Genomic DNA, 23,553 nt, shown 5'->3' on the forward strand with positions numbered 1-23,553 from the left:
AAAACTGATTGCCTTTTAAAAGGTCATGCTGTAGTTTAAGAGAACTCTTTGGCTCCCAGTATGTGAAAAATCAAAGTAGGTGATCGCAGTGTTTGGGATATTTTTTTTTTTTTAGTAGCCTTAAAAATTCTTATTCTGGCTCTGCTGAAATGGAATTACTGCTAATACTGACTAATCTTACACTCCTGCCACGTCAGCTGGAATCCTTTTTGACATTGAGATACACTTTTAGAATACCACTGTCTGTGGAATGGAACTCCTGGCTTGACGTAGACAAAAGTATTAGTAAAAGCACAACTGTGTCAAAACACGCTGCTAAAAAGTTTAATGAATGCCGTGCTGAAATCTTTTAAATATTATTTCAAATAGAGAAATGATTCTCTCAGGAAAGGAAAGGGTAATACTATCTGCACTGTACAGACTATTCTCTCTGTTTCTTCATTTATCATTCTCTTAGTTGCTGTCTTCCGTCTTGTGATTTAACAGGTGAATATTTTAATTATCCCTTGTAAGAAGGGAGCAGTGGTAAGTAGTAAGTCTGTGTTCTTTCGCCAGTATACTTTTCTTTTTTAAGATGGTCCTACTGTTAAGAGCAGGTGGTTTAGTTTTAGTAGCACAGGCATGAAACTGAGGGGGCACATGTTTAATTTTTTGCTTTTCATACCATCCTAAGACGTTTTTCTTGTGCTTCCAATGCATTTCTTACCATATGTGGTCAGTCAGTAAATAGCATCCTTCTGCAGTTTAAGTGCTGTTTGTTTAAAGCAAATGCTGTTCAGTGCCTGAAAAATGCTAATTATCACCATTCATTAGAATGCACAGCATTTCCCTGAAGGAGATTCACTTCCTGACAGTTTATTGCATGGAGTTTTGTTTCTATTGATTCGAGGCACAGGAATTTGGTGGAATTTGTCACTCCGAATTGAGTTTGTAAAGTGGGTGCCGTTTGTCACAGGGGCATCAATATCATCTTGAGGGAAGCTCCTCCTGAGAAAAAAATGTTCATTTTTTGTTTTGCATTTATCTGTGGGTGGCATCCCTGCCCATGGCAGGGGGATGGAACAAGATGATCTTTAAGGTCCCTTCCAACCCAAACCATTCTGTGATTCTGTGAAATATAATCCATGAGACTACAGGCAGCAGTGTTTAAGGGGAGATTATGGCAGCAATTTACTCCAAAAACTTGCTTTGTATTTATTAAATACATGAATAATGTTAAGAGGTAATTTAAAAGCTTCAAGATTTAGAAATGTTCGATGTAATTGTTGCTTAATGGCATGAAAAGACTGCACAATAAACTTGCAAATGTGAATGCCCATCTCTGTCTACTGATCCACATGAAAAAAAATATTATTTGTCCATTTCTTCTTGTTCTGCATCATAGCATCCTAATTGCCTGACAGTTAGGTGATACTGATATTTGCATCCTTAGAAACTGTGTTGGAAAAGGACTGAGCTGGGAGTCCAGTGGAGGAACAGGCTTGAACCTGAGCCTGCTGGAGTAGTAGTGAAAGGAGAAGGGCTCATTAGCTCCCTTCCACATCCCTTCCCCGTTTAGAAAGCTCTGTCCCCTTCCAACCTCTTTCCTGAACTGCCCCCACCCTCCACTCCAAATTACTCCTTCCTTCTCCCCCACCTTACAGAACCTGCTGTGTTGCTGCCACCAAATTCAGTTTTGCCCTAATGCTGAAAAGACCTGTGCAGGCTTTGGGGATAACTTTTCCTGCATCCATGAAGTTAAGTGCTCCTCAAGAGCATCTGCATTTCAGAAATGCAGCTGTGTCACTGGTACCTCTTGGTCTTTGCTGCAGCACAAGAGTATGTAGCACTGTAAAATGTTTGTGGCATTCCTTGGGATCATGGGGTGGGAGGGAGAAGGAAAGGAGCTGCTCTGTGATAGCAAAACCAATAAATGAGACTGTCAGGTGGAGAAATACAAATTTCTACAATACACTGTAGTTTCCTTCAGAACTGACACTTCTGGATTTTCATTACTGGCCCAGAAGTGTTTAGTCTTGATGAGGATGAAGACAAACCACAGCAAAAAAAATCCTGAGTGGATGATGGGAGTCACAGGCTGTGAAAATTCCATCCTTGGAGATGTTCTCAGCTCAGCTGGATGTAGGACCCAGCACAACAGGGCCTAAATTTGGCATTGGACCTGAATTTGAACTTGGCCCTGCTTTGAGCAGAGCATTAGACCAGATGATATCAAGAGGTACCTTCCCACAGAAAGGGTTTAAGAAGGCTAAGATTGTTTAGAGGAAAAATAAAGGGTTTGTACATATAAATATATATATATATATATACACACTTCTTATATCTCATCATACACTTGTACTCAGGTCAAAATCCCTGTGTAAGTCGGAGCTCTCCATGGCAGGTTTTAAATTGACAACTGTAGTGGGTGGATTTGGGGAAGAGGCTTTATATTCCAAATAACAAATAGAACCAATTTCTGCCTTAAATACAGCACCAATATGACTTCACAGAGCAACTTTAGATGCTAATCTGATGTAGAATAACCCAACCATCTACACATACACACAATTTTTAAGGCAACAACTGATTTTCCTTCCTCCTCTCCTGCTTTAAGCTGCACTACAACTGCAAACTTTATAGGATAGAATTATTCTGGAGGCATTAGTAGTAAAATCAAGCCGTCCATGAGATATGTGGGCAGGTAAATGCCAGAGGTAGTTAAGCTTAAAAATAAAGCAAACTGAAGAAACACCGTTGTTATACAGATTTAAAAGAAAGTGCATAAAAGAAAGTAGTACTTAAAAAACAGAGTTGGGCAGAAGAAAAGAAGCTGAGGAGCTGGTATATATCAGCACTGCCATTCAGGTCTGCACCTAAGTAAATAACTACTGTATTCCTCATCTCACGCTCTCAGCTGCACCTCCCTGCTCTAATCAATGCTTTTAAAAAGATTTTACAGAAATTACTGTTGTCCATTTAATATGGGTGACCATCCAATAATTTAACAAAGAAAGGCTTTGAACTACAAATGAGTGGTGGGACTGAGATGCTGCCATGTGCACTGCAGGGATTGTTTCCATCAGTCCTGTTGCCTCAAAATGAAAGACTTGGGAAACAAATATTTCTATTCCTTTCCAAATAGAATGACCAATAGATTGTTTTCCTGCTTGGAGCTTCTAAATCTCTCTTTGTATGTATGGACTTTTTCTATCTGAGGAGCTTTGTCTGGTTTCCTTTCCGGGTCACACATCACCACTGCTTTCAAAGCCTCTCTTCGCATACACAAAGCTCATGCTCCTACCACGTCCCCTCTGTTTTCTGCAGCATCAGATGGTGCGAGTCTTCTGTTTTGGGTGGCAACTTGTGTTGTTTCTAGCGGATGTAATTTATAAAGAAGGTGTGGAATTGCTCCTTCTCTTCTGCTTGAAGAGTGCTCCGTCCTTCTGCTGGACATAACCAGCTATGGAACTTCTGCACTGTGTACAACACTGCCTTGGTGACAGCCATTAAATTCTTCCAGTGGAGCTTTTCTCTTTCTCACTTCCTTTTCTTTACACACAAATTAAAAAAATCCTGAAGAACATTTGTTTAAAACTGTTCCAGACTCTCAAATGTGTCTCTAAACACAAATGTAAACTTTTCCCAGAGAGCTTTTAACGTGCCACCGCTGGTACAACATTCTGGTATTGCCACATCTTGTAAAATTCCATCTAGAATTGCACAGTTTCGTCAGGACTGGCTGATTTCTGCTTTAATTTTCACTTACCTCCAAATCTATGTAAAATAGTGCAAGTTAGTGCCGTCAGCCTGGTGGAATTTGCAGTGAGTAGCTGAAGTGATGAAGCCGCTGGCAGCTTGCAGCATGACTGGCTTTTTGAGAGTGAAGGAAGCCTGCTTGTATTCCCACAAAGAAATCCAAGTTCCCTACTTTTGAAGCACTCAGTCCCTTTAATTACAATTTCTGCAAAGGAAGTGTTTTACCTGTGTCTAGAACCAACCAGCAGAGGTTGCCATTGATTTTTCCTGTTACCTACTCAGCAGAGCCTGGATTTCTTGTACCAGAGCTGAAATATTTGGCTGCCACGAGGGCTTGTTGTCAGAGTTGGGCGCTCTAGGCACACACAGCGGGCACCAGCTGGGGCTGACCTGGGAACAAGGTGACTCAGTGGTCGCTGTGACATCTGGGAGCTTTAGTAGTTCCCAGTCCTCAAATCTGTATGGAGCAGGATGCAGGATGCACTGAGCATCCTGTGGTCCACTTTATGTCACGCTTTACCTTTGCTTAGCTGATGTGCCCTTGTGCCTTTGGGGCTTTCTAATGTCCATTTTAAGGTGTTCTGGCCCTTTATGTCCCTGGTGCCAACGAGCCAGCCCGGGGAGGGGGTGGAGAAGTCCGGGTTCCTGCCATGCCTGTGCTCACCGTTGTTGTTCTCCTCCTCCCTCACAAGAGTGAAAAGAGGAGGAATAAAAATTGCTCCCTGTTATTCTGCCCATGGTATGGGTAGCTCGGGCTTAACGCTGTGCTCGGGGGCTAAATTTAGTCATTAAGTCTATTGTTTCAGCCATTTGCCATTCTGAGGTATCAGAGCAAGTTTAATATTTATTAAATCCTCCGATGGAAGACTTTGGAGTGATCACACACCCTTACTGCAAACCACTCTTACATTGCTGCAGTTTGTGCTGCCTCACATTGCTACAGACTTGTCATTCAGCCTTGAATATTCGCTCCAGGCAGTACTCGAAATACAAGATGTTAACCCAGGAGCAGCTTATTAAAATTTTGCCTGTGGTTTGCCTGGGAACTGAAAGGATTTAAATCATTGTAGTTTCTAATGACTTAGTTGGTTAAAGCCTCCAGTACCATCCCTGACACATCTTTTGCTGATCGATAGCCCAAAATGCTGTTCTGTGGTTGGTATTTTGGTACCTTAAGCTGCTGTTTCAGTGTCTAAGGATGCACGGCGTGGCTGTGTGAGGTAACTTTGATGGTTGTACTTCTGTGACTGGGTTTATTTTTGGAAAGCACGAAGTAAACAAAAGTTGAGTCCTTAATCAGGGAATAGCAGCATCCGTTTGCAGGAGTAGAGAGCTCAGTTAATTGGGTTAAGTTTGGAAAGTAATGTGCTACTCACAAGTATTTGTATTTAAACTGATGTTGAAGCAATTAGAGATTGGTACGGTATTGAAACCAGGAGCAGATGAGTTTTATAATCTATATATTGAGGATGGAAGTAATTAATTAGGGGAAGTAATTAAAAAGGGGGGAGGGGCTGTAACTGTCTTTTAAGCAAGACTAGAAAATTTGTGTCTAACCAGGGCAGGTATTTCGCCAAGCAAAATTGTAACACCTTTGCCGAGGTATTAAACCTCCGCAGGTGACGCCTGAAAAGTGCACCCCGTGGCTCCCGGAGCGGAGCCCCTCGGCTGCCCCGGCTCGGTGCGGCGGGCTCCGCTCCGCTCCCTCCTCCCCGCCGCCCTTCCCGGTGCCAGCGGCGGCGCCATTGGATGTACCGGGAGCAGGGGAGCGGCAGGCACCGCTCCAGCGCCGGCGGGCTGCGGCGGCGGGAGAAGGAGGAGGAGGAGCAGGAACAGGAGCCGGGAGCGGGCTCAGGTGCAGGCACCGCTCGCACGGGGGAAGCAGCGCCAACCGCTCCAGCCGCACCGCGCTGACAGAACTCCCCGGCAGAGGATGCGTGTAGGTGAGAAAGCTTCTCTATTGCTTTAGCGGGGAATTAGAGGAAGGAGTGATTTTTTTTTTTTTTTTTGTATCGTTGCATTATAGACAAAGGGAGTGAATAGCCGGAAATATTCTGGGATGTTATAAAACCTAAAAGGACTTTACAGCGTGGTGATACAAAACAGGAAATGAACTCCAAAAAGAACGCTTTCTCTCAAAGTACTGCGACAGAATTGAACACTGAGCTCTTCTGGTGTCTGAAATTCCTCCCGGAGACACGGCAAGGACTATTAAAATCATCCGAGAGATCCCGGTACTTTTAAAGGGACTTAAAACAAATGCCAGCGTAATATCTGAATGACCTTGGAGATTATTTCATGTGGATTCATTAATTTTCACTGCCAGTCTTCTAGTCTCAGGAACTCTAGGATTAAAGATGTTTTTAACGTTTTAGGGGCCTTTCAAAAAACAAGATTGTATACATTTAAGTACCTGCCTAATGGTTCCTGAACTAATCAAGCATTTACTTAGGACTGAACACAGAAGATCCTTTCTTTTAACATTTTCTCTCTCCATAATTTTGACTAAAATGAACAAGGTAATCTCCTGCAATTAGAAGAGCATTTCTTTTAAAGCAATTATTTATTATGCCGATCATCTAATAATTACAGAAACCCTAAACCCCTGAGAAGATGAAGCTGAATAACAGAATAATGGAGTAGTAAACAATGGCAGCTTTTCTAGTCAAATCAGCATTTCATTAGCTTCCCAGCAGAATGCAGATGGAAGTTTCTGAGCTCGTTGTGTGGGGGTTTGTGAAATGATTCAGGTGTTGCTACAGAGGTGAGCAATATCATGGCTATACCTATGAAATCCTGGGTACTGATCCGCTGTAGCAGATATGGCAGAGTTTCCAAAGATGGTTATTTTAAATTGGCGTTGCTGAAATTAAATTCAAGAGGATTTATTTTGTCTCTGGGGACATTGAATTATGGGTCTCACATTAATAATTGTAATGGACTATAACTGTTTGAAGGAACTGTGAATATTGACATAAGTCTCCAAATTCTATTCTTAAATTATTTTCATTTTCAAGTGAATAGACACAATCTTCCTCATTGTATGTTAGATGTATGTTTTCTTTCTTAGGAGTCAGAGGACAAGTCTGCCTCATCCCCCACCCATCTCCCTCCAAATAAAATTCATTATTAATACCCAAACAGTGGTGAGTCTATTGGAATTAACCTTGACAAAAATGTTTTCCTTACCTTTCCAATGAATAGCACGGATAAGACGGAATACCATCTCCTGAATGGAACCAGGAAAGACAGCATTAGAGGATGAACTTTTTCCTTTAGTTTTCAGTCAGTCTGTGATTTAAACTGAGACATTATAAAGATTATCTCCAGTAACTGCTGGTCCAGGAAACCTGAGCTGTACTGAGGTTCCTCCTTCCCTTCCTCCCCCTCTCGCCGGTATATTCCAAAGCAAAGGACTTTCTCAGGAAAATAAGCAGTCAGAGATTTCCCTCCCCTCCTTCCCTGGGAAATGAATGTGTCCCTTTTGTCAGTTTTTATTTCTGTATTTCTGGGTACCTGCTTGTTTTAGAAGTGCCTTTTGTTTGCTAAAGATGGGTCAAGAGCACTGGAGGAGCTGATCAGTGGCCTTTCTCTTTCTGGCTTTTGTTTTTCTTTTCTTTCTTTCTTTCTTTCTTTCTTTCTTTCCTTAAAGCCAAGGTGTGCCAGAGGTGATGCACTGATGCTGAGGAGGCATCAACAGCTATGGGACTGTAATCCCCTCCCATGTAAGCACTGGCAGTGTCTGCAAAGAGAGATCTGGAGTCGCTGGAGCAGAGTTTAGCTGCTGTTCAGCAGGTCACCTGCTCACTCAGGCTCAGATTGCAGTGTTCCCTAAGCACAAAGCATGAACCAGTCCCGATGGATTGAATGGAGGACTCTGAATATGAGCAGTAGTGTTATGAACATATCTGAGCACCTCTCCTGCCCTCTTGGATTTGGTCACTACAATGCAGTTGACGTCTGTATCCTTGAGACAGTCGTTATTGTCTTGCTCACATTTTTAATCATTGCGGGTAACTTAACTGTGATATTTGTTTTCCACTGTGCTCCACTCCTGCATCATTACACCACCAGCTATTTTATTCAGACCATGGCCTATGCTGATCTTTTTGTTGGAGTCAGCTGCTTGGTTCCTACTCTGTCACTGCTCCACTACCCGACAGGTGTCCATGAGTCCCTGACTTGTCAAGTTTTTGGATATATCATCTCTGTGCTCAAAAGCGTGTCTATGGCATGTCTGGCTTGCATCAGTGTGGATCGCTATCTCGCTATAACAAAGCCTCTCTCCTATAACCAACTGGTCACCCCTTGTCGCTTGAGAATCTGCATTAGTTTGATCTGGATATACTCTTGCCTGATCTTCTTGCCTTCCTTTTTTGGTTGGGGAAAACCTGGTTACCATGGAGATATTTTTGAATGGTGTGCTACCTCCTGGCTAACTAATGCCTATTTCACTGGCTTTATCGTGTGCTTACTCTACGCTCCTGCTGCCTTTGTCATCTGCTTCACCTACTTCCACATCTTTAAGATCTGCCGGCAGCACACCAAAGAGATAAACGATCGGAGAGCTCGCTTTCCGAGCCACGAAGTGGATGCTACTGGGGACACTGGGCACAGCCCCGACCGCCGCTATGCCATGGTTTTGTTTCGGATAACCAGCGTGTTCTACGTGCTGTGGCTCCCCTATATCATATACTTCCTGCTGGAGAGCTCGAGGGTGTTGGAGAACCCCGCACTCTCCTTCCTAACGACATGGCTTGCTATAAGCAATAGTTTCTGCAACTGTGTGATTTATAGCCTCTCCAACAGCGTTTTCAGGCTGGGACTGCGGAGACTGTCGGAGACAATATGTTCATCTTGCACGTGTTTGAAAGACAGGGATGTGCGGGACCCTAAGCCGAGGAAACGGGCTAACTCCTGCTCCATTTAGAGACAACGGGCGCATGTAATCAAATGCAGAGTTTCAATAGTATCTGCTGTGTCTGGAAACTGGCCAGAGAGAAATGTTTACTTGAACAGCTTGCCGTGGTGTTAGAGGGAGTTTACAAGGGATTGTGGAAAAGGAAAAGGCTGCTGTGAGAGGGGTCACTGGACTCTGGGGGAATTGTGAGGAGAGCAGTTCCACAGAGACGATGAAGAAAGTCAGGACTAAAAACCTTTCAAAGGGCATGAAGTAACTACCAGTAACTATCAGAGGAGGTTCCTCATAAAATAAATAACTTAGTTACTACCTTATGTTTTACCCCTTGTAGACAAGCTGTCGTACTATCTTTATGTCAGAATATACTGTAGCCTTCTGAATCTCAATATATTTAAGAGGAAGCAATCAACATCACAGTAAGCAGCTATCCATAAACTATATACCTGAGGACTGTAGTAGATACTGCAGGTTAATAATCAGCTCTGTCTCTGCTCACATCCTGTACAATTTTCAGTTGTACAATGCATAAACCCTACCCTGGGCATGATGCTTTGGAATTAACTGGCAGGTTTTGGTACCACTGTCAGAGGAGCTCTCCCTCTCCTTCTCATTTCCCCTCTTTTCCTCCATGCTCTGCATCCCTAGATTCCATTGCGTCCAGGGGGAGTTTAGTTTGAGGGCACCTACGAGGTAAACTGAGTTTCAGACCATTATTCCTGCAGAAAGCACAAGCCCTTCCTGGCTGGCTGAGTGACTGCAGCTGCCTGTGTCCAAGGACTCCTTCAGTCGATCCCGTTAAATCAGCACACGGTATCCATGTGGTGTCCTTAAGGGTGTACTAAAGCTTTTCCTTATTGGCTCCACAGACACTCCTAATGCAGAGATGATAATGGCACATAGCAGTGTGTCAGCACTGCTTGGAGAATTCAAACTAACCAGCCCTTCTCTTTGGGAAGTCTAAATTGCTCACTGTTGTAGCTGTCAGTCCGTCGTGTGAACCTCACTTGCACATACTGTACTTATTATTTTTTTTTAAGGGAAAACGTAAATTGTAGTCTGTGCCTAATGTTTTCCTAGCACATGGAATAGGTCAATGCTACAGGGTTAAAAAAAACTTACACTTGCTTTAAGAGAAACACTTCTGTGCCGTTGTTGAATAGCTGTTTGTTAGACAAGTGTTCTCAGAGGAGGTGAACAAGACAGTTTAGTGTTAATTACAGGCCAAGAGCTTCAGTATTTCCTTTTGTACTGAACTGACTTTCAGGTCCACTGATGAAATCTTTCTGATTTTGCAAGGGCGCACATTAGGTTTGTGTAATAAGTTGCCAGGGGTTCAGATGCATGCCAGTCAATACAATATTTAAATTATGATTTTGAGCCAAATGTAATTTTCTTGGATGGTTATTGGCTTTTAAAAAGGGCCCAATTATTGATTATTGGTGCCTTTTAACACTGCACTATTATTCCTTCTTTCACCAAAATGCATATGTAAAGATTGTGCCTATTACTTTTTGTAATGGAAGCTGACCACCTGTGCACACTTGTGGTTTGACTCTAGAGCTCCCTTAATTCTGTACTCTTTGTTCTGTTGAGGTGGTTCTGAACCCCTGTACGTTTTTTTTAAACCTGTAAGAAAGTTGAAACAATGGAATAAAGTAGTATTATGTCTATCAAACCCAGCCTTGGCGTTAGTTCCCTGATGTCACCCTCTGTTCTCTGAGAAAATTCTTTTGGGTGAAGGATTTCAAATCCAGACCTCAAAGCTGCTCACCTGTCTAAAACTGCTGTCTAAAACGTTCAGATACCAGTTTCTGGCATTACACAGTTTTCAAAGCAGGTTCAAACATGACTTCAGACATTCCTCGAGCTGAGCCGAGCTGTTGCTGACAAGCAGCTCTCGTAGATATTAGGGAAAAATAAGTCCTGTCCTTCGCATGGATCTGGTAATGCTCCATGTCTGCAGGAACGTGTCTGCTGCCTTCTTGTGACAAGTTGCTGTTTATTTCAGAAGGCTCTTTTTGGCTGACTGCTGCTCTGTAAGGTTGTGTAACCCCGACTGTTCTTACAAATACAGCTTGGGTTCACTTCGCTTTGTCATTAGTGTGTCATTGTGTCCTGCTCAGTAGGCCCTCGGTGTGCAGGGCTCAGGTGAGGAGCAGTGAAATACCTCATTTCTCACTGTTCCCAGGACTGCTTTCGTACCAGTAAAGTCATTTCATACCTGTGCTCCGGCGCTGGCCGCTTAATGCTTCTGCTTTTCGTTGGCGCTTTGGGGGACAAGTTTCGGTGGGACCTTCTGAAATTCAGGAGAAGGTCTAGGAAGTGCCTGAAGTTGAATTAACGCTTAGTGAAGCCAGGCTGGGGGCACCAACTGCGTGGTGAGCGTGGTACTGTAACTGCAGACGTGCAGGAGCACCTGAGGTAACTCAGCTGTGGCCGTGCCTTAGTTGAACCCTGTCGGTGTGACCTCAGCAGTGCAGTTGATTTTCAAGCTTTATTGCCTGAAAATGGGAGGTCAGAGAGAGGGTTTGGCCTCCGGGACTGCAGCACGAGGTTTACTCACCCTGGAGGGCAGAGCTAGTAATACATTCCTCTCTACCGTGTGGAGTTGTCAAGTGGAACTAGAGATTTCCTTTTCCCTCAGGCTGCTCTTGGAGGCAGAGAGTATACTAGAAATCCAGTACCCTGCAAAGAACTTGTAGGTTCCAAGGTTCTTCACCCCCTTTTTTCATTTTTTTTTGTTGAATATTGTTGCTGCAAGAACATTAATTCACTTACCTGGGCGCTGAATTTCAGCTGCTGTAAAATCACATTTCAAACTGTTCTCTATAAATCTCCTGGCATCTGTCAAATTGTACATCCTCAGCAGACTTAAATATTGCTTTTCTTCTTGCTGTTTCCCAGGTGTCAGGATTTGACCTGGTGCTTGGTCGCATGAATCTTTTAAATTTAGTAAGTGTGTTTCATTTTTTGGAAGTGTTTTCTGAACTCATGATTTAAAATTTTTACTTGAGGGAGGTTTGTTTTTATTTTACTAATGCTGTCTGGGGGTTCCAGCTGGTGCTAAATTCTCTTCCAAAATCATAAGGCTGGGCGTTTTAGTGGATTAAAGGAGTCACAGAAATTCCAGTCCCCCGATCTGTCATTTTTGATTTACATTCTGTCATTATATGAAGTCTCATGTTTTTGTACAAAAATCTGATTAAAGAATGAGACTTTTAAAGCTGGCATTTGGCGTACACATCCCACTTTCATGTACCTGAAGATCTTTTTGATTTGTGAAATACCTGGTAAATAGGTGAGCAGAGACTAACTAAAGAAGTTGAGAGGAAAAATATGTTGTTGATAACAGAGGTGATAAAAAGTAGCCATAAGAAGAAAACATACGTAAAATATTAAATGAAAAAATGAAGAGATAGACCTAATAGATAAGTAAAATAAATATATATCCAAAACCCTCCTTTTTGCAGGTAGTTTATATTGTGCTCTTGCATTTCTCTTGAATACTTCTGTTGGCAGTGCCCCAGAGGCAATGTCAAGGGTGATTGCCTCACCATTTTTGGAACCTCATGTCTATCAGCCTCAGGAAAAGTCCTAAAAATTGTGTGATGGCAGCAAAAGCACTGCCACAAAAGTAATCTTTCCTTTACCAAATTTGATATGCTTCCTTATTTTCTGGAATGGCTAAGAGATTTTCTCCTTAAAATACTATTCTTTAAAGGGAAGAGGAACTGTAGTGATGAAAAGCACGTTGATGTCTTTTAAAAGTTTACTTATTGTCCTAAAGTAAGATATTTTTCCCCTCGCTTTTGCTTAAGAATCCATTTTGTAGCTGTACTTGGTCAAGCACGAGATATTGTGCAAGGTTTATTTTTGTACTTCCCCCGCTGAAAAGTTGAGAAAAGTTGCTTTACTGAGCCTCCTTTCACAGGTACAGTTTAGGAAGACCTTTTAGAATTCTTGGTTTTGTGATTAATTTAAATTCATTAGTGTTTGTCAGTGGAATATCCATAAGCACACTTAGTTTTTGCACTCAGCAAAAGTAGTAAAATGTCCTTTTTTGGGTAAATGACCCCAGCGGTCGATATTCCAGTTGACATGGAATGAGGAGTTCCGTCATTATCGATCTCATCATGGTGTGGAAGTGCTTTCTCTTCCCATGTGATAGTGGGAACTAAACTTGTAAATACACTGAGGTTTTATTTTTTAAAGCTGGCGTCGGACTGCTGAGGATCTGTAAGTCCCCAAACCGCTGGGAATATCCCTTTAACAGCTCCCCAGCTCTGTTGCAGCGGCCCTGGAACATGATGGTCCTGGAGCTGAGTTTGCCAGGAAGCAGTGCCAGAGGTTCAGCAGGCCAGTGTTGCCGCGGGGGAGAAGCGTCAGTGAAGGTGGCAGTGGTCTCCCCAGCCATCCAGCAGGATCAGCTAATTTACAGATCTTTCAACTTTATTGTCATTGTCACCAAAAGGAGAAGTTCAAGTCTTTGACTTAATCCTTGCCACCTGTTTCCTCTGACTCCTTTTTTTTTAATGGATGCAGTAGTGCATTGTTCTGCTGAAGAACTGAATTAGATCGATTTGGTTGGGCTTTTTTGATTGAAATACTTCATGTATGTCATGTGAACGGCCAAACCAAAGGCGAATTTGTTAATAAGATGCCGATGAATTTCTACGCCTTTCCAGAAATGGCAGCATCACTGAGGTAGTTTTCCTGTCACCTGCAGCATTGCCTGGAACATTGCTTAAAGATTTTTGCTAACCAAACAGAGTTCACGTAATGCCTGATTTTCCCCCCCTGTTTTACATAGACATGTTTAAATTTTTTTTAAGTTATGTACTGAATTTATATACACAGGTCTCTGCAGTCATTTTTCATTTGTCAACAGAAGTCTTTGCCATTACAGCTGATGGGGTAAAAGTGATGTAGAAGGGTATTTAAGAGGAGCTTCCTTCTTGCAGACACTGATCTACTCTCTGGTGACCAGGGACAGGACCCCAGGGAATGACCTGGAGCTATGTCAGGGCAGGGTCAGGCTGGATCTCAGGAAAAGGTTCTTCCCCCAGAGGGTGGTTGGGCACTGACCGGGCTTCCCAGGGCAGTGGGCACAGCCCCAAGGCTGCCAGAGCTCCAGGAGGGTTTGGATGATCCTCTGGGGCACCGGGTGTGACTTTTGGGAATGGTCCTGTGCAGGGCTGAGGGTTGGACTGGAGGATCCTTGTGGGCCCCTTCCGACTCGGCATGTTCAGCGATTTTTCCAATCATTCTACAGTGCAATGATTCCTTTCCAATCTAATATTAGGACAATCCTCTGGGCTCTGTGAGCTGTAAGTGCTGAAGGAGTGGGATGTGAATGGAGAGGAAGCCGTTAATGGCTCCTTGCCCCAGCACAGCCCCAAGAAAATACTGAAAACCCCTCACTTCTGTATCCGTAGTTTTTGTGACCTCTTCTTTGTGCAAGGACTGTGAAAGGTAGGATGAATGTAAGGAAACTTTAATGCTTTCAGCTGCTCTGACAAGTGGCTAAGAAAAGTGATTTCAGGCAGTAAAATCTTTGGGATTTTATCCCAGCCTTATGCTGACTGCTGCCAGGCTTAAACCTTTGGAGCAGGATGTGACAGCAGTACTGAAGGATTTTCGTTTTAACCACTGTGAGATCGGTCTGGGCAAAGAAGAGGTGATTGGGTGCAAAAATGAAACTTCTGTAAGTGCAGTGATTACCAGGGAGAAGAGTTTTGCTTTTCCTGAGTGATGTTTATCCTTCCTCAAAACCCACAGTCTAAAGTTTACAGCTGGCAGTGTTAGAAAAAGGGACAGACATCAAGGTTTTGAGAAGGAGAAGCTCAGCTGTGTCAGTGTGAATTATGTGAGGGCACTTCTGCGTCTTGACAGAATTGCTCTTTGTTTCTTATTTTTCTTTAAGCGAAATTAGATGTCTTTTTTTTCCTTCTTCTGGAAGTTATTTGAATAAGCACAAATTCTTCTCATCATGGAAGAAGTCCATTTGTCCCTTCCAACTCAGCATGTTCTACAATCCTATGAAGTAGTTTAATCAAGGATAGGGTGGTGGTTTGGGCAAGTTTAACAGAGGGTCCTGGGAGAGAACCAAGTATGTTGCTTGTGAAACATGTACTTGGAATTTCATACAGTTTGGGCAGGAAAGTCTTTAAACACCTGTACAGGTGAGGGTTTCCAGTCCTTGTATGATCTCACCAGTGTTATTTATGCTTCTGCAAGTACTATTGACAAGTTCTTGTGTGATATCTAAATTTAGATGTGACCAGGCAAATTTGTTCTGTCCTGGGAAAGGCAGAAGCTCCTCTTCCCTTGGCTGTTTGGGGTCACCGGCAGCTCAGCACAAACCCATTTTTGGGTACCAGGATGAGGGATGTGCCTGCCCTCTGCTTAAACTCTTTCTCATGGAGTTAATCCTTCACAAAGGGGTGAGAGACAGGTGAGGGCAGCAGTGCCTTAAACTGCCTCAGCAAGGGTTTTGCAGAGCTCTGTTTATTAGGGCTTTTAATGGTAAGGAAATTCATTGTCATTAAAGAAAAGAGAGATCTATGTGCTACAAGTAATGAGTTATTATTGGGTCAAGAACAGATTAGTCTGGTTTTCATCTATGCCCTCAATAGGCCAACGGAGCCTTCCTAAGAATTTGACCGTACTCGGGTGGATTTTGGACGCTGCAGTTTTTATAGGGAGTTTTTATGCAACTGTACGTACAGAAGGGTTGTAAACAGTCATTTCATGGCGAGGTTTCAGTGGCAGCTTTTTGTTCATTTAGGGGCCTTGGGGACCACTTTGTGGCTTGAGTTGGAGAAGCGCTAAGGGTGTGCTAAAACTGCCAAAGCCAAGACAACAAACACAGCCTAGAAATGCAAGACCTGTATCCACAACTTGTGATGTTGGATATTCTCCAGACAATATCTCATGTTGGCTTATGAAGGTGCCACACAGAAAAGCCAGAAATTAGCAGAAATTATATTCGTTATCATAGTTAAATTTAAGATTTTTGATTTTTTGACTCAGGACTTCTGGAGAGCTTATTTTCTGTGATTTCTTACCTTGGGAACTTGCAACCAATTAATCATTTTCCTTTGCTGGCTGTGCTTTACTTGGTCTGTGGCTTTTGGGGTTTTTGAAGTTCAGTTTTAAATTTGAATTTGCAGTCCAAGTTTGCTGTTATGTAGCTGTGTTTTTCACTTGACTCACAGAGGTGAAAACCTTCATGAGAGCACTGGAAAGATCATATCCTTGAAGGGAACTACATCCAGTCTGACATCTGTTTAGGCTGCTTTTCTTTGCATCTAAAAGAAGTGTTGCTGTACCTTGTTTACCAGATTTCAGGCGTCTTGGCAACAGCCTCAGTGACAGATGACAGGTTCTCCAACCTCTTCTGCTGGACTGAAACATTATTTGCCACTGATTTTATTTGTACATGTTGCTAACTAAAGAAACTTTGTTTTGGTGGTGAATGGGTATTTTGGAGATACTTGATCTGTCTGTTGTATTTCCTCTGGTTCTGATGGCAGAATAGGGGGGTTATTGCTTAAGTGCCACTGGAAGTTTTGTCCACCTTATCCCTTTTTTGGGGAAAAGTTATGTCTGTGGTGGTTGGTCGTTGATACAATTGTGCTTCAACGATCATCTTATTTTATGAATTTCATTGCATTAGTAATGCCTGTAATTTGAAAATAAAAATTGTAACAAAGTGCTCTTGTAATAATGGTATTGGTTTTGTTTAAAAATAAATTTATACCAAGACTAAAATTCTTCCTATTGGTATAAAGAGATTTGAAATGTGATGTGTGTGAGGAGTACCTGTTGGTAATTTATTTTGGGAAAGACTTGGATTTCAAGTGGCAGGTGAAATTCAAGAGATTAAATATAAATATTGGTTCTGAAGAAAAGCAGTCTTGGTTTTCATACAGTAACAAAATGAATTGTGTCTGTTTCCTCTAACTTGCTTATGGAGATGGTAGTTTAATGAGCCATGGCTTAGCAAAAAGTATTGAGATATTAGTAATTATAAAAATAATTATGAAAATTATTAGAAGTCATCTCTACCATCACCATGGTGTGCCCAAGTGTAACTAGTCCATGTCAGTACAGCTGGAAGGAGTTCTGAGGAATGGCAAAGGGAGCTCCTCTTCTCTAGGGAAGAGTTGAAGTCTCTAGGATTTTCCATCCTAGAAAAGAAAGGATTGAGGTGCAGGGGAGTATGAGAAATCTGAGAGGTCGTGAGTGTCCTTGGGAAGAACTTGGTGTAATCACTCACTGTTTCTCTTCCAGGGAAAAAAAAATAAAATGAAAAACTGTGAAAACAACTGTGTTTAGTGAATTGTGGGATGTATTGCCAAAAGAGTCTCTGCATGGCAGAAGCTGACATGAGTTAAAAATCCAGGAAAATTCAAGGAGGAGCAGAGTGTTAAGTGGTGTCCTTGTGCTTCTGGCCCAGGAGCCCGTGTGCAGCAGGTTCTCCAGGGCTGTGAGCCTGTATGTCCCACTGTGTTTGTCCTGTTCTTATCCTTATCCTTAGGCATCTGTTCCCAGCTGCTGTTGCAGACAGTGTTGATGCCAGAGGACCTACAGTGTCTGCCCTTCCCTTCCTGCTCCCTGCCCTTGGTACATCCTTATTACTCCTGTACTGCCTCTGGATGTTTCTTTTCATACTTGGTTCTGTCAGGAAAAGAATGCCCGGTTTACCTCAGCTGCTTTTTCTGCATAAAATTGTGAATGAGGAATAAACATCTGTGGCTGTGTGTCTTTGTGTGTGTGTGGAAGGTGGCAGTGAGAGAAGTGTCAGGATGATCAACTGTCTCCATCTTTTCTTGCTATGGAAGCAAAACACCTCCTGGAAAAGTACCAACAAAGCAGTTGTGAAGTTCTGATGTCAAGTATTTAGGGGTAAACTTTTAACTTTTTAAAAAATTTGTACTGATGAGCCAAGCTATTTTATAGGCAGTCGCAGCAAAAAGGGCTTCCTTAACCCTATTAAATACTGGGATTTTTTTAATTAAAACGGGATGCTGCAAAAATAGGATGCCTACACTAAGTTGGGTACCCCAACCAAGCTGCAGCTGGTTCAACAGAGCTCCAGCAGTCCTCTACTTCCTTGTGGCATTGGAAAACTTGTGGTATCAAACCAAGAGGGTAAAAGAAAGGGCAGGGACTGCCATGGTGTATTCAAGGAGGAACAACCAAATCCTTGATGGAATTTCCTTGCCCTGACAGCCTGTTGTGGCTGATGACACATGACTTGTGGTGCCAACAACTAATTGGTATTTTCTCAAGTATTTCTGCAGTCCCCAAAGTTAACAGTGAAGCAAACAGCAAAGGCAACTACCTTTTAGAGCCGTGCTGAGGATCTTTTCCAGTGACGCTGCTCCACTCCTAATTACAGCATATTATCTGTTTTCTGAAATAATATATTGAGAAATAAAACCAGAATTCAAACTAGATCTCTGTAGAAGTGGAGCTGATGTATTTACAGAGCTGGAAACAGCTCTGCCTGTCAGCAAATCTCCAAAACTCCTATCTCCTCACTAGGTTTTACAGAGAGCTGTTCCATCCTACTCTTTTCATTTTGTGATTAGATCAGTTAACTCCCGTTTTCCCCAATTACATTTCTTATTTGCTTTTAAAAGCAGTATCAATAGTCCTGTGAACAAAAGATGATTTGTTCGGGTCCTTTCTTCGTTGGGTTTCAGTGGCTAAATCATGAAGTGGATTCTCCACGTTCAGATGTGTTTTCCTGTGTTGCAGTTCCATGTACTCCTGCACCTTCAGGCTAGCTTGACTTCTCTCCCTCTTCTTCCTTTTGTGGAAAAGATGGGAAAATGTCAGGCAGAATTGCAGCTTTGGATGTCAGTGTTGAAGTTATTTTCATGACTGAGTTTATCTTGTTCATTTTCTTAGAGTAGGATTTAAGTGAACTTGCAGAAGCCAACAAGACCATGGGCATTACTTCTTATAAAGTAATAATAATTTGAAAAACACCGTGCTGGTACAGAAAATGATGACATTTCATGTGGGTATTTGGTTTATATTGTGGTTTTGGGTTTTTTCTGTTACCTTATAGGAAATGCTCTTTAATTTAAAACACTGAAAAAGGAAGGTGTGTGGGCATTGGCATTTGTAACATGTCTCCTAACAATGTTTGCAGTCTAGAAACCATCAAAACTTGGCAATATTTTAATCCCAAAGCATTTTTTGCAGCCTTAAAATGTGATAGCTTGTTATTATTAATTATTATGTACATTTTAGTTCAGCCCTTCATTCCTGCTGCACAAAAATTCCTATTGCCTTCAGGGGAACCTGGGAATTGTGAGGAACTGATATGGAAAGCCCTAAACTCCTGTTTTTTCAGCAAGTACACACGACTCATGACCTGTCCCTCCCATAGCCTGGAGTGCAGCGGGAGCATTGCTAATGAAACAAGTGCATCTGTGTTTGTGTGCTCGGCTGGAGACAATATGTTAACATATGTTCCAACAAACTTCTCATTTCTGTTAAAAAATACTGCTAAAAAAATTGTAGACCGTGAAAGGGAAAAGAGGGAGAACACTCATCTCTGCTTTGCTACACTGCACTTCACATATTCAGTCTGTTTTTTGAATAAGCAAATTGACACGCAGGCTTTAAAAGCAGCATGATTTTTTTCCATGCATGTAAAAGTGCTAGTTCTAGGAATATTGTGCTGTATTAATTCACATTAGCAAAAAAGCTTTAAGTATAGATTGTTGTGGTAAGCACAGGACATCTCAAATGATGTCCTTAAATTATGCTTTTTAAAAACTTCTCTGTCTCACCTCTGAAGACTTTGGGTTAAGTTTTATTAGAGTTTCTTTGTCAAGCCCTCCCTATCCCCCTAATTGTGTTGCTTTGATTTTTTTAATTTAGCAGCATATTGGCCATTTTTTCTTGAAGTGAAATATGACCATATGAACCTAGAAGGCATTAAAACGTTCCATGGCTAGATTAAAAATTGAGATTTAATCTTGATTCAGTCTCATTTTTGCTGCTGTCATCTGTTACTGTCCAGTTTGTCTGGTGGACTATTTGAACATCCAGGATTAGAGTTGGAATCTCAAATGCTGTAGGGAGTATGTGGGGTTTTCTTATGGAAAATGTACTTTTCTATTTATGTAAATACCAATTGTCCTTTAACTGTTTACTGTTGTGTAGGACCAGTGAGATATTTTGCTGACTGCTGCTACAAGGAGCCCATTTTCATCGTGAGAGAACTTTTCTCATAACAGAAGGTTGTTGGTCACACTTCAGTTTATTATTCTGCTGCCTTTATTGTCCACAACAAAATAACCTCATGCATATAAATCAAGGCCAGGTTGTGGCTTGTGCTGTTAGAAGTGGCCAAAATGATTTATCTCAGTTCAGTCTCTTCAGTTCTTTCTGGTTCTTTGCAGCAGCATCTCTGGTAGTGTTGGAGTTGACCTGCTTTCTTATTAATCATTTTCTTTCAAAATTAGGGCAATATTAGCATACATTGTGTTATATTTAGATTTCACTCTTCTTGGAGTTCCATGAAATTAGGTTTGAAATGGGAATTTACTATTTTGTGCCACGCATTTGTATCCTGGCTTGGTAACTATTCCAGCCTCTTAGGCCTGGTTCAAAAAATTGGTAGCTCTGAACCCTAATTATAATACACTCATAATATTTGTCATAATTTTAGTTTTAACACTTAGAAAAACTTAGCTCTAACATTAAACTTGGGCCGAGTTGTTTACTTCTCCTGACAAATGAGTAGTTTTGATAAACCAGCATGATTGAAAACTCGCTTTCAACACGGGTAGAAAAGGTACTTTTTTTCCCTTTTCATTTGTATCTCGATCTCTTGTTTTTAAAGATTTGGATATTGATCAAGTGTATAGTTAGAGGCCTCAGAGTTCACACTCATTACGGGTTAGAGAACTCCCAGGAGGTGAATCTCTGCGTGGGAAAAGGCACAAATCCATCCTGAGCTGAGGTGAAGGAGGACGTCCTTCCTCCCCACCCTGTCACATGCAGAGATACCATCTGGGAGCAGGGATGAATTCCAGATGAGGCTTGGAGCTCTTCCAGTTGGTGTTCCCGAAACCTTGAAGTGAACAGGACAAAGCACAGCCAGAGGAGGCCTTTCCCCAGCACCAGTACCTTCAATGACAGGATGGTTTTTAAAGCTTTAATTCCCTCCAGTCAGGGTGGGGTGTTTTGGAAAGGTGGCAATTTGAAGTGTTTTTAAGAACATTTTGCTTAAAACCTTCTGTCTTATTTGTGAGCATGTTTCTTCGTGTGTTGTTATCAAATATTGGCTTCTGGAGCCATGGTTTTTTACACTTCTGATTAGTTAATTTATCTCTCGCAGTAGGACAGAACATGAAGGACCTTGGACAGTTATCTTCACCTTTACTAGTTTTGATTTCTATAATTTTCTTTTTTTCCGTGAAAATCATTTACTGAGACCCGTGAAGAGGAAGATTATTTAGAAAAGCCTCTTAATTTTTTAATTACTAAATTTTTAATAATTACTAAATTTTTATTACTAAAAATTACTTAGAAAAAAAGAGAAATTTTTTTTATTCCTTTTTTCTTAAATGGTTTTAAACAGTCACTTTTCCTCTTGGTTACACATCCGTATTTTTTTCTTGAAGAAAATACCTGATGATGATCCAAATTTGATCTGTTCTGGCGCTTTCTCAGTCTCTAAATTTATGTTCATTTTATATTCCTTAAGCTTCGGGTAGTATTTTTTCATATTTCAGGTATAAATTCCCTATAAGTACATCGAATTAAAACAAAACCAACCCCCCAGATTATTAAGATAAGACCAAGAGCTTCTACGTAATTTTGCACTTCTCGATAGTCCTTGTTTGTCTCTCTGAGGTTCCCTTTTCCAGGCTTATCAGTAACCTCCCTGCTCCTTCTTCCAAACCTCAGCAGTATAAGGAAGATGCCCACGGGGTTCAGATCTTAAAATGTAAAGGTCATTCTCAAGTGGCTTTTAGAGAGGCAATAAATAATCAAGAATAACTTGGACTTGGGGAGACAGAAATGATACATCATGAGTTTTAGAGCTTTGGATATTGTGATCTTTTTGGAGATGCAGCAGAGACACAAGCGGAGATGCAGCAGAGACACAAGCAGAGACACAGCAGAGCCCTTGGAAACCGGAGGGGTTTAAAGACTCATTTGAAGCTCCTAAATAGACCTGACCTGATTTTTCAGGATTGCTGAGCAACCCAAAATCTCATTCAGGTAACTCAGCAACTGAGGATTTCCTACTAAAACAAGTAAATAATCTCCACAGATAGTCTGTAGACTTACTGGGATCTGAAATTCAATCATTTCCTTCTAACTCAGATGATGATTTTTTTTTTTTAGCTAAGTTAGGGATTGCAGTTATTTAGCCTAAATCTACTTTGTTTCTGATTGTTGTATGGCCTTCCTGGAATTGATGCTTACACTGACAGAAATACTATTATCAGTTAAGTCTGATGGATCCATCAACATAATGGATTGTTTTCATTCCTCCTGTCTTTCATTCATTTATATATTTTTTTCATTCTATTTATTTTGTCATTCTTCTCTTTCTGATTCTCCCTTTTCCATGTAGTTTCAGTCAGGTGCTTCCAGGCTTTTCTAACCAGTGCTCCATGTTGTCCCAAGAGCATCCTGGATCGAAGCAGTGGGAGAGGAAGAGCTGTTGTGAGAGGGGACTGAAACTCCTTGGAAGTTTGAATTCTTTTCAGAGGCGTGCTTAGGGAGTTCTTCCTGATAAAGAGGAGTCAAATAGCACATTTTCTACTACTGCTTTTTAGTTTAAAATCAGAATTACAAGTCTCCAGGGCATGAACAACTAATAGAAAGCAGTTGCAAACCAAATATGTTTTTGTTGATCAAAACCTATTTCCAAGATTCAGGTTTCTACTCCAAAAAAGAGATCTTAACTGGATAAAAGAACTTGGGTGAAAGGTTGAACAAGGTGGGGATAAATGAAATCAAAGGAAACAAATGCTTCAGCATTTCTTTCACAGTGGTGGCACCAACTGCACCATAACTAGGAGAGCTTGGTCATGCTGGGCTGGGTTTCCATTAAATTAATTTTTGATTAATTTTTGTGCTGTTAAACTCAGCAGTCCCTCTTTGTGCAGTGTCCAGGATGGGTGATAGTGTGGGTGACTTAAAGTGCTCTTCATCTAATAGATAAGAAATAAAATAGGAGGTAACAGGTGGGTAAGAATAAATCACATTTCTGCTCTGTTGCAACAGACAATGTTTCTTTTCCTCTCTGTTTCCATCATCCAGTAGAGAATTTTTATAAGTTCTTGCTAATGCCAAGAAGCAAACAACATCCATTCTTCCACTGTGTTTTTTCCAATTCCACGGTTTGTGTAACAAAACAATTATGTTAGAAATAAAAATTTTCTTGGAAGTTGGCGCTGCTGCGTTTATATGTGCTATCTTATTTGAGCAATAATCACTGGAAAACAGGATGAGAAGAGTATCAGCCAAAATAGTTGTTTGGGAACACCTTGTTTGCTTGGCCCCTGGGAATTCTTGGTGTGAGGCAAAACTGCACCGGAGTGATCAGGAGTGATCAGCAGCATCCATTGCCTGAGGAAGGAACCAGTGTCTGCAGTGGGGCAGGGATGGGATTTTGTCCAGGTGAAATGATGCATTTTTACAAACACAGTTTTAGAACTGCACTTCTTAATATTGTCCCCACCAGCCACACAATTCCAGGCTTTTATGGGAACTCTGAGTTAGGTGACTCCTTTTAAGGAGGCACTGGGTGAAGAAGGGCTTTGCTGGAATTGGTATTATTATTTTTCCAGCCCATATGAAGCAGGACTAGAGGACACAGCCTCAAGCTGCGCCAGGGGAGGAGG

The 23,553-nt window shown here is 41.6% G+C and overlaps 2 protein-coding genes across 4 annotated transcripts in view; both read left to right on the top strand.

Annotated features, from left to right (window-relative positions):
• Positions 1 to 23,553, top strand: part of RABGAP1L (RAB GTPase activating protein 1 like) — a 226,667-nt gene that overhangs the window by 65,565 nt on the left and 137,549 nt on the right. The window lies entirely within an intron of this gene.
• On the top strand, positions 1,886 to 10,334 carry GPR52 (G protein-coupled receptor 52). Its single transcript, XM_064664131.1, has 3 exons — positions 1,886 to 5,681; positions 5,765 to 6,502; positions 7,391 to 10,334. The coding sequence occupies exon 3, from the start codon at positions 7,583 to 7,585 to the stop codon at positions 8,666 to 8,668; it is 1,086 nt and encodes a 361-aa protein (XP_064520201.1). The 5' UTR covers positions 1,886 to 5,681; positions 5,765 to 6,502; positions 7,391 to 7,582; the 3' UTR covers positions 8,669 to 10,334.

This window comes from Pseudopipra pipra, chromosome 9 (assembly GCF_036250125.1).
Source record: "Pseudopipra pipra isolate bDixPip1 chromosome 9, bDixPip1.hap1, whole genome shotgun sequence".
In the NCBI taxonomy this organism is placed as follows: Eukaryota; Metazoa; Chordata; class Aves; order Passeriformes; family Pipridae; genus Pseudopipra; species Pseudopipra pipra.

Excerpts from the sequence above, each read along its gene's own strand:
- GPR52 (XM_064664131.1), top strand. The coding sequence starts at position 7,583 with ATGAACCAGTCCCGATGGATTGAATGGAGGACTCTGAATATGAGCAGT.